The sequence below is a fragment of the Carlito syrichta genome, unplaced genomic scaffold, assembly GCF_000164805.1.
Source record: "Carlito syrichta isolate Samal-C Ts95f unplaced genomic scaffold, Tarsius_syrichta-2.0.1 Scaffold73640, whole genome shotgun sequence".
Taxonomy (NCBI): domain Eukaryota; kingdom Metazoa; phylum Chordata; class Mammalia; order Primates; family Tarsiidae; genus Carlito; species Carlito syrichta.
The window spans coordinates 1-11,653 of record NW_007017736.1 but is presented as its reverse complement, the minus strand read 5'-3'; the positions used below and the strand labels follow the sequence as shown (position 1 = coordinate 11,653).

The window sequence follows — 11,653 nt, the reverse complement described above, 5'->3', positions numbered from 1 at the left end:
ATCCTGGCGCTCTGGGAGGCTGAAGTGAGAGGATCACTTGAGCCAACGAGTTCGAGGCCAGACTCGGCAACAATAGAGGCACCTGCCCACAACCCTCATAAAATTAAATTAAAATGAAATAAAATAAAACAAAATGTAAAAAAAGGAGACTTAAAAGAATGAAAAAGTGGAGAAACAAGTAATATTCAACAGAGGGCCTCGGGTACCTGAAAGCATCTAGGGTGTGAAGGCAGAGTTTTTTTTCCGCCCCCCGCGCCGCCCCCGCCCCCCCCGCGCCCCGCCCCGCCGCGTCCCGCCCCTCGCAGGCCCAGCCCCGCCCAGGCCAGCCCCTTGCGTCACCTTGCCCACCGCGCAAGCGCAGTTTCGTGCAGACCCGGAAGTGAGTCAAGCTGGGTGACAAACAGGCTCCGGTGAGTGAGTTTATTATTTCTATTTCTATTTATTTCTATTTCAGACCGCGCGTTGCCTCCTCGCAGCCCTTGTCTTCCAGGCCCGCGGGGGTCGGGAGTTCTCGGGCCTCTCTGTGACTTTGCAACCACTGCCCCAGCCCACGGTGAGTGCCCGCGGCGCCGGGAGACGTCCGAGGCCTGGCTGCTCCGCAGCGTTGGGGGTCCGTGTCCACTTCCCCTTATTACATCAGTCTCAGCTCCGTACTCTCGCCGGCGGTTCTGCTTTCGGTCCGCGTGGAGACCCCGGTGTCATTTTCTTACTTAAAACCCTTCCCAGACCTTCCTTGCTCCGTCCCCGCCCTCAGCTTCTTTCCTGATGGGGGTTGGGGACGCTCCCCTGCGTGGGGTTTGGGCAGGGCGGGTCTATGACTTGCAGGGGAGGGTGATGCCAGCCCAGCTCAGAATGTGTGGGCCCCACCAGGAGGACAGCGAGTTCTAAAGAAAAGGGTGAGGGGGGAAAAAGACTCGGTTACTGGTCTCTGTGTCCCCGAATCCCTCCTGTTGCAGCGGGCAGCCGAGGACCGTGTTTTCTACGTGTTGGGATTCTCCGTGTGTGATTGCAACTCAGGGGAGGGGGATAAGTTGATTCTAAGCATTAAACAGCCTATTTTTCAACACACAGGGTTGACTTCTCAAGACCGATCTTACCCGAGGAAGAAGCCCAGGGGAAGAGGAAAGAAAGGGGAGTCAGAAATGGCTCTTGCCCAGGTAAAAGTCATGTTCTTGGTTGGTGGTTGTGTCTCTTTCCTAAAGTGCTGTTTTGTAGACTCAGTAATCTGTGATTCTGAAATATACTGCCTGATATGTTGACTGGCGTTCACCCTTCCCTTCCCTCAGCCCCTTCTCATCTCCAGCAGATTCCATCTCAGAATGATCCACTGACATTGAACTTGTGAAGAGTCTCCATTGGGAGGATTATCATGGGAAGAGTTCCCTACTCAGGCGTGGATCAGAGACTGGGAGTGGGTCCTGAATTGTCAGTGATATTGGGCAAAGGGGGTTGTCTTACCGGTTGCATGTGAATGTACTGTTAGCTCACCGTAGACCAGCATTAAAAAGAGCTACATGCCTGTCCACAGGTAGACCACGCCCGTGGGTGCCAAACCAGCCTGGGCAACATGGTGAGACCTCATCTCTACAATAAATCAAAAAATTAGCTAGACGTGGTGGTGTATGCCTATAGTTCCAGCTATTTGGAAGGCTGAGGTGGAAGGATCACCTTTAGCCCAGCAGGTCGAGGCTGTGGTGGTGGTGCGTAGCATACCACTGCACTCCAGCCTAGGCAACAAAGTGAGACTGACTCAAAAAAAAAAAGAAAAAAGAACTGCAAAGACTGGGCGGGTAATTTACGCCGGTAATCCCAGCACTTTGGGGAGGATTACTTGAGCCCAGGAGTTTGAAGCCAGCCTGGGCTGGTTTCTACAATAAAAAAAAATTGGTAGGCTGTAGTCGTAGTGGTGTGTACATGTAGTCCCAACTACTCAAGAGACTGAGGAGGGAGGATTGCTGGAGCTCAGGAGTTTGAAGCTGCAGTGGGCTGTGATTGTGCCACTGCATTCCAGACTCCAAATCAAAAAAAAGCTGCACATCATATGCTGTATTAATGTGCAGCAACAGTTGGTAAATTCTAGAAAATAAGACTGATAAGGGGAAACTTGCTTTCTCTTATTTTACAATACACCTGAAGCTAAGCAAGTGAGTCAGTGTGTTTCTGCCCCTAAAATATTAATGATTTGGACTAGAGTGGAAAGTTCAGAAACAGATACCAGTGATAGAGGTTATTTTATTGTTTGATTAGCTTAACAGTAAGAGACTCTTTAAAATCATCTGCAGCACATCTATCACATGAAGACCCTGATGTTTATGCAGAAACTCTTATGCAGCTGATGTTTTAGATTACAGTGTTTCTAATTCTGCCAAGTCATTGGAGTAGAGAACTTAATCTTTGTCATCAGAGAGGCTAGAGCCAAATTTTGATTCCACCAGTTGTTACTAAGTATTACATTTATTTTAAACATTACATGGTGTGTCTTTGTCTCACTCCAAATAATGTTGCAGGTTAGGGATTAAGGAGAATAGTGATCCACCCTTATCTGTGGATTTACTTTCCTGTTTCAGTTACCCCCAGTCAACTGAGGTTTGAAAATACCTAAGTACTATACACTACAAAATACCTAAGTACTATACACTACAAAATACCTAAGTACTATATACTACTACTGTATTGAGAGAGGAAAACAGAATGACAGAATTTGGATAATTTTTATTACAGTGCATTTTTAATAATTGTTCTATTTTGTTATTAGTTATTGTTAATCCCTTACTGTGTCCAATTCATAAACTAAACTTTATCATAGGTATGTATGTACAGGAAGAATAGTATATTATTTTTATTATTATTTGGGTCGGAGTCTCACTCTGTTGCCCAGGCTGGAGAGCAGTGGCACACTCACAGCCACCACAACCTTGACATGCTGGGCTCAGGTGATCCTTCCACCTCAGCCTTCCAAGTAGCTTGGACTACAGGCGCGTGCCACCACACCCAGCTAATTTTTTGATTAGTTGTGGAGACTGGATCTTGCCAAGTTGCCCAGGCTGGTCTCAAATCTCTAGGCTCAGGCAGTTCTCTCGCCTCCACTTCCCAAAATGCTGGAGTTACAAGCATGAGCCACCATGCCTGGCTGCTAAAACATAGTATATTATAATGTTAGGTACTATTGCTGGTTTGGGGCATACACTGGGGACTTGGAACGTATCCCCCGTGAATAATGGGAAGCCACTGCAAAACATCAGCTTCTCTGTCATGCCGTCCATCATCAGTCACTGTCTTCATTTGGAATCACTGTCTTCAGTTCTTTGCAAGATTAAATACAGGTCTTGTAAAAATGCATCTCCTTTTTGCTAAGTGACTTTAGTTGAAATTCTTCAGTGAGTGTTATGTAGTGATATGTTATTCTACACATGTTTTCATGTTAGTAAAGACAGACGTAACTTCCTTTTTTAGGTGTTTATGAGAGCACTTTCTGATTTTAGACACTTAGGTCCTTTGCACTTTTTTTGCTGTTATAAAGTATGCCACAGTGGTTGTCTCTGTACAAGCCAGCTGTATCGGAGATTCCTCTGGGTTGGCTTGAAGTGTGATTACTGGATTAAGGATGGTACGTTTCATATTTTGATAGATTCATGCAAGATGTATTCCCCCAAAGATGCAGAGATACTCTTCCAGCTAGCAACATGTGAGATGTAAATACAGCTTGGTACTGCAGACCTTTTGTAGTTTGCTTGTGTTATTTTTTACTTACTGTCACTAAAGAAGAAACATTGTTTTCAGCATATTGCTATTAATTCTCATAGATAAAACACCTTCTTTTTCTAGGTTGCAGTCACGTCATCTAGGAATAATGGTTTCAACTCTTTGGCTCTTTTTGTGTCTCCTTCTTTTCCCTCCTCTGCTGGTCCTACCCAGGCATTCTGTGCCATAGTGAAAGTCTGGAGCCCTGGCTGGAACCCTGGTCTCAGCCTTGTCTTTAGCAGATCTGCTTCCATTGTTGATACCTGATCGTGCTGTTTGCTGAAATTTTCTTTCTTAGTAACAGATCTTTTAATTTCCTATGAATGGTGATTTTTATTTATTCAATTTTTTTCAAGAATCTATTCACTTTTTGAATTGGAGGATAAATTCCATTTGGCTTATATTAATGAATAAGTATCTAAATTTAAATGGGTAAAATTGTATTGATATTTGCATGTATGTTTTTAATGAAGATTGTAATTAAGGTTTTCTCTTTTTTTAATTTTTGTAGGTTTTTTAAAACTTGGCAAATGCAGAATAATGTTGACAACAACCTAATTAAAATTAAGTACAATTCGTACGTGTCCAATTTTCAAAAAAATGCTGTATTGTTATTAGTTCATGAGAGGAAAAAAATAGTTTAAAAAATTTATCCAAAACAACCTGTCATTTAGAGATAGCAATATTTACTGAAAGTTCATGTTTATGATAGGAGCAGAAACCTATAGTGTGTATAAAAGACACGTCATTGTTTCATAAATAAGTTTTATATATATTTTAACCTTTGAAAATTGGTCTTAAATGTTTTCCATGGCCTTAAATTTATTCTACACTATCATGTTAATGAGTCAATAGCAGTACAAATGGTAGCCTATTATGTCCATACATGTGTATGTTCATATACTGGGGTTGCCCGAAAAAATGTATACACATCTTAAGAGATATTATCTATGTATTACTTTTTGAAGTTGAATTGAATTGTGGTAGCAATATGTAATATGATGTTTACTCAAAAGATGGTGGTAATCAAATGAATGCTAACATCACCATGTGATGGGCAGGGCAGTCAAAGAAAATGGCAATAGCACAGTTGTCGTTCGAGGAACACAAGAACATTTTGAAGTTTGAGAACGTTGTGGAAGTATGATGACAATGGAAGTGTCTGTATGCAACAGAACCTCTGACACACCCAACAAGTACAGGCTTTTGTGATAAGTTTAAGATGCATGGTGCTGTGTGATGTGTACAAGGGAAGACCTGGGAGATCTCACACAGCCACAAGTCCTGCTTCTTCTGCTGTGGTATTGGAACAGTTTACGCACTTGCCACAGAAGTCTACCAAACAGTGGCACAGCACATGACACAGGAGTCAACAGAACAAGCATTCTTAAAACAGCAAAATGGAAAGTTTTCATCTCAGGATTATTATTCTTAAAATGTGCATACATTTTTTGGCACCCTGTATATAGTGACCTTTGATGCAGTGCCATATTGTTAGCCTTGAACTTGTTTCAGGTTTTCTCAGGAAACTATCAACATACTTTTAATACTGTACCTATTACTTAACTGTGTGATTATTTAGGTTCAATTCTAAACCCTGACCTTAGGCTAAATTCTAACCTTGTACTACCTGGTTGGTGCAAGGCTGGTAGAATGGCTGACTCTGCCATTTCTTTCCTGTTTGACCTTAGATGAGTTTCTTGAATGTCTGTGATACAATTATTTCCTCTGTAAGGTGGTAACCGATATTTCTCTACTGTTACACAAGATAATACACATTTAGAGTAATGCGTAGCACATGGTAAGTATTCAGAAACCTTTAGTCACTTCCATTAATGATCCTCATCACAAATTGTTAAATTCTAAACTTTGATGACACTGTGACTTTGCAATCCCTAAAGGCACTACTTATGCTCCAGATCAGGGTTATCCAACCTTTTGGCTTCTCTGGGCCACACTGAGTAAAGAGGCATTATCTTGGACCACACATAAATTACATAATATAGTTAGTATATATACATATATGCATCGGGAGGTCACAAGAAAATAAACGTTCAAAAACACATGATGTTAAAAGATTTTGTGGGACTACATTACTAGTTGTACTGGGCTGCACGTGGGCCATGGCTTGGACATGGCTGCTGTAGATCATCAGAGAAATTGGATATTATTGGTATATAGAGTGCAATATCTAGCACTTCTCTATAGACCATTTTGTGATGAATTTCTTTTTCATTTGTATATTTATTTTTCACAAAGTTGTGAAATGCACAGTGATTTTGTAGATTTCCTGTCCTCTGGTTGGAACGTATAATAAAATAAAATTAGGGATATATAACTTTTTAAAAATTATCTTACACTGATCTGCCAAAACACTCACTCCTGCTGAATCAATTCTTATACCTCTCTCTCATCGTTTTATGTGAAGAGCTCTTCCCATGTCCACGTGGTGAAATGTGTTTCTCATTACAGGTGCTGTTGACATTTGAAGATGTGGCCATCAAATTCTCTCAGGAGGAGTGGGAATGCCTGGACCCTGCTCAGAGGGCCTTGTACAGGGACGTGATGTTGGAGAACTACAGAAACTTAGACGCCCTGGGTGAGGTTAACTTCCCTCCAGAAATCAATGTGTCTTCTGTATTTTTCCTTATGAGTGTGTAGGGGCCCTACTTTGCTGACTGAGTTTCAGAACCTTGTATTTATTCATTTATGTATTTACTTACTTATTTGCTTACCTATTTTATTTATTCATTCATTTATTTTAGAAAGCAAGATTTATTGAAGACAGAAAAGCTTCCACAGTGAGAGGGAAACCCACCCTTGTTTTTAAGGGAGAGATTGAAGCCATGTTGATTCAGAAACAAAAGACTTCATCCAAGCACAGCTACTTTTAAAAAATAATGCAGCATCTTTACATTAACCTTTCCTTTCTTCAGGTGATCTGCCCACTTCAGACTAGATTACTAATGCTTCCAAAATTATAAAAGCTTGTAGAAGAAGTTTAACATATCTGATTCCCTTGTTTTACTTCTGTGCTTTTGATTTTCAGTAATCCTTGGAGGGAGCTAGATATCTGTATATTTAAAATAACCCTTAAGCATTCAGTAGAAAGCGGACAGTGGACAGACTTATGAAATATCTTTTAGATCCATATGTAATGTTCTCTCTTCTCAGCTGAACAAAGGACAGGGATGATATTCTGGAAAAGCTACAGCACATCATATTTCTTTTTTCTTAAGCAGGAATCTCTGTTTCTGACTGGAATATCATCTCTCTTTTGGAACAAGAGAAAGAGCCCAAGAATGTGGAGGGTGAGGTGAAAATAGCAAAAAATTCAGGTAGGTGGGAACCTAATTGTCAGACCTCGTATTTGAGAACTCTTCTTAGGAGATGAAAAAACAGTGACTGCTCTTCCAGTGCATCTGGGGCCCCAGAAAACTACACAGCCTGTCTTAGGGCCACTCTGCTTCTTCAGGTCCCTCAGCTATTTCTTCAGTTTTGTTTTTGCCACATGTCAGGAGTATGTAATGGAGAGTAGTATGGATCTTCTGAGGTGGTTACTCAGCAGTATTATATACGCCATAGACAGAGATTGTCTCTTGGATCCCTATCCTGCGCAGGGCTCATACCTCAGTCTTTCAGGTGTTCAGCCTGGGGTCTATGATTGTATTTGAATCCATATGATCCTCAGTTCTTTTTTATTTTTCAGTTTTTATTTTAAAGATATAGGGTGCAATTCAGCGTTAGGTATGCAAATGGTCATTGTACAGGTAAAGTTTGGGCCTCACTTTTGTCCCCACTTCGCCTGGTTTGAGATCAGGTACCCTTATTCATAAAGTGTGTGCCCCACTTCCCCTTGCCCCAGCAGTTTCCCACTACTGCTAATCCCTTTCTTATAGTGTTATGATAATTGTGATCTTCAGTTCTTAGTTCACATGGGGACTGAAGTCCTCATACCAGGACCTGTCCAGGTTCCGTCCTCATTTCATATACGTGGTTTGACATTTAAGTTCATAAACTCATCCTAGAAAAAATGCTACATACCTCACTGCTGAATATCACTATGATCACCTTTGAAATACTCCCTTTGGGAAGTTAGACACCAATGCCAGCACCTAGTACACCTGTCAAAGCAATGTGGGGACTCTTTTTCTGTAATGACTATCAAAGTCATCATCATATTACCCTTGACATCCTAAATGCCATCAAATGTCTTCCTTTCAATATTTCCTTTATCTTTGAGTAAAGGAAAAAGTCACTGGGGCCAGACTGGGTGAGTAGGGAGGTGTTCCAATGCAGTTATTTGTACAGTACTACCAATGGAAGTGCACAGTGGGAAGTTCATGAACTTAATAGTCAGACTTCAGCAAATAACAAATATAACTCTGATGGCCATTCCAGAAAAAGAGTTCCAAAATTGCTTTGATAGGTGGACTAGGAGCTGGTGTTGGTGCACAGCTTCCCAAAGGGAGGACTTAGAAGTTAGTGATTCGGCAGTGAGGTATGTAGCACTTTTCTAGGCTGGTTCGTGAACTTAATTGTCAGGCCTCATATTTGAGAGCTCTTCTTAGGAGATGAAAAAACAATGACTGCTCTTCCAGTGCATCAGGGGCCCCAGAAACCCACACAGCCTCTCAGGACCTCTCTGCTTCTTCGGGCCCCTCAACCATTTCTTCCATTTTGTTTTTGCCACAGTCAGGCGTATGTAATGGGGAGTAGTATGGATCTTCTGAGGTGGCTACTCAGCAGTACTGTACAAGCCGTAGACAGAGATTGTCTCTTGGATCCCTATCCTACATGAGGCTCATACCTCAGTCTTTCGGGTACTCAGCCTGGAGTCTGTGGACAGAGCACATGGCTTCTTCTCAAGGACACCACAGAATCTGACCCCCTGACTCTCCTGTCTTGCCTTTCCTCCGTCTTTCATTACTCTGTGTTGACTAGGAATGTAGAAAAACCTTGCTCCTAGTTTGTCTTATTTTGTTTTTGAAACTTGCTTTTATAGATTCTGAATTTTTTTCCTCTTTTTCTGCTATGATAATCTATATTTAGGTGATGGACAACTTCTGGTGGATTTTCCCATGGAGGGAGTTTAATGAATAACAGAAAAACTTTTAAGGAAAAAATATTGATTAATTTGTCACAGTATAAACCTGCCACCCACAGAAATGCCCACTTACACCACTGAGTGGAGTGGTCAGCAGGTTCTAGGATGCTGAGATAGAACATGTCAGGAGAGCCGGACTGACCAGTGATTATGGTTGTCTTTCTGCTCTTTGTGGAATATCACAGTGTCCCTCAAGGGTATTGTGGGCTGGGCACAGTGGCTCATGCTTGTAATCCTAGCACTTTGGGAGGCACAGGCATGATGGCCCACACCTGTAGTCCCAGCTTCTTTGAGGGCTGAGATGAAAAGATTACCTGAGCTTAGCAGTTTGATGCTGTGGTGGCCATGACCATGTCACTCTACTTCAGCCTGAGTGACAAAGTGAGACTCAAACTCAAAAAAAAAAAGGCAACATGGCAATGTGATCATTATAGAATAATGATTATTCCCTGTGAGCTGACAATCACCAATTACAGGTGTGCAAATTTGTTCTAGTGAGAGCTTGTCATGGCCTCTTATCTGTGACACTGTTGACTAAACTATCTATGCTGGATTTTTCTTTTTCTTTTTTTTTTTTAAGCTTTGCTTAATCTTTTTAAAAGAAGTCCTTTGAAGTCCTTTGTTCAACATGGTTTTTAAGAAACTATTTTATGATGGCATAAAATAAATTTATTGACTGGGCTTGGTGGCTCAGCCTGTAATCCCAGCACTTTGGGAGGCCGAGACGAGTGGATCACCTTAACCCACGGGTTTGAGACCCACCCAGGCAACTTGGTAAGACCTTGTTTCTTTCTTTCATTCGTTCTTTCATTCGTTCTTTCTTTCTTTCTTTCTTTCTTTCTTTCTTTCTTTCTTTCTTTCTTTCTTTCTTTCTTTCTTTATTATAGAGATGTGGGGTACAATTCAGGGTTCGGTATATAAACATTAATCATGCAGGCACTTTTGTTGATGAGGTATACCCCTCCCTTCCCTAGCAGTTTCCCTCAACTGCCAATCCTACCCCCCTCTCCTAACTGTTTTCCACTACTGCCAGTCACTTTCTAATAGCATTATAATTGGTCAAGGTCACTTTATGAGTGAGAAAATATGGAACTCAGTTCTTTATTTCTGTGATAAATCACTGAGTATGATCGACTCCGAATCCATCCAAGTTGCTGCAAAGTCCATATATTTGTCCTTTTTTATGGCTGCATAATATTCCATTGTGTATATGTACCACATTTTTTTTATCCAGTCCAGCTTCGATGGGCAACACAGTTGGTTCCATGTGTTTGCTATTGTGAATAGAGCTGCAACAAACATACGTGTGCAGGTATCTTTTTTATAGAATGATTTGAGTTCCTCTGGGTGTATTCCCAATAGGTGAATTGCAGGGTCATATGAAAGGTCAATTTCTAGTTCTTTCAGAAATCGCCACACTGTCTTCCAAAGAAGTTGCACTGGTCTGAATTCCCACCAGCAGTGTAGAAGCATTCCTTTTTCTCCACATCCTCGCCAACATGTGTTGTTGTTTGTTTTATTAATAATGGCCATTCTTACAGAGGTTAGGTGATATCTTAATGTGGTTTTCATTTGCATTTCCCTGATGATGCATAAGGCTGAGCACTTTTTCATGTGTCTGTTGGCTGCTCATATATCTTCTTTTGAAAAGTGTCTATTCATGTCTTTTGCCCACTTTTTAAAGGGACTGTTTTTTTTTTTCCTTTTCGCACATTTGAGTTCCGTGTAGATGCTAGATGTTAGGCCTTTGTCAGATATACAGTTGACAAATATTTTTTCCCATTCTGTGGGCTGTCTACCTGCTCTCTTGATGGTTTCTTTTGCTTTGCAGAAGCTCGTTAATTTGATAAGGTCCCACTTGTCTATCTTTTTTTTTTATTAATCAGTATTTTTTATTATGGTTTTGTGGGGTACAGTTAAGGGTTAGGTGTACAATTACGTTTCATTCAGGCACCCTGTTGATAAGAGGTGTTTTCCCTGCCCCAGACAGATATTTGCTACTGTTAATCCCATCCCCCTCCCCCCATAGTTTCCCAGTACCATCAGTCATTTTCTTATAGTATTACATTGGATGTTCAAGGTCCATTATATGAGTTAGAACATGTGATATTCGGATCTTTGTTTCTGTGAGAGGTCACTCAGTATTATAGACTCTAGTTCCATCCAGGTTGCTGCGAATTCATGACTTTGTTCTTTTTTATGACTGCGTAGTATTCCATCATGTATATGTACCACATTTTTTTAATCCAGTCCTCTTTTCATGGGCAGCATGGTTGTTTCCAGGTTCTTGCTACTGTGAACAACGCTGCGATAAACATACATGTGCAGGTATCTTTTTTATAAAGTGATTTGAGTTCTTCAGGGTATATTCCCAGTAGGGGGATTGCAGGGTCATATGGAAGGTCAATTTTTAGAGCTTTTAGGAATCACCACACTGCTTTCCACAGAGGTTGCACTAGTTTACACTCCCATCAACAGTGTAGAAGTGTTCCCTTTTCACCACACCCTCTCCAGCAGATGTTATTTTTTGAGTTGTTTATAATTGCCATTCTGACTGGAGTTAGGTGGTATCTCAGTGTGGTTTTGATTTGCATCTCCCTGATGATTAGTGAGGTTGAGCATTTCTTCATGTGTTTGTTGGCTGCTCGAATGTCTTCTTTTGTGAAGTGTCTGTTCATATCTTTTGCCCATTTTATAATGGGGTTGTTTGTTTTCTTCTTTTCAGTATGTTTCAGTTCCTTGTAGATCCAGGATGTTAAGCCTTTGTCAGACCTAGAGTTGGCAAATACTTTTTCCCAGTCTGTA

At 41.2% G+C, this 11,653-nt stretch overlaps 1 protein-coding gene across 1 annotated transcript; it reads left to right on the top strand.

Moving 5' to 3' along the window:
• Positions 1-372: 372 nt before the first annotated feature.
• LOC103255252 (zinc finger protein 480-like) lies at positions 373-7,079 on the top strand (the record flags this gene model as incomplete). Its single annotated transcript, XM_008053220.1, has 4 exons — positions 373-410; positions 1,072-1,157; positions 6,214-6,340; positions 6,984-7,079. Coding segments are annotated over exons 2-4 (238 nt in total), but the record flags the coding sequence as incomplete, so codon positions are not given.
• Between the last annotated feature and the right edge of the window lie 4,574 nt (positions 7,080-11,653).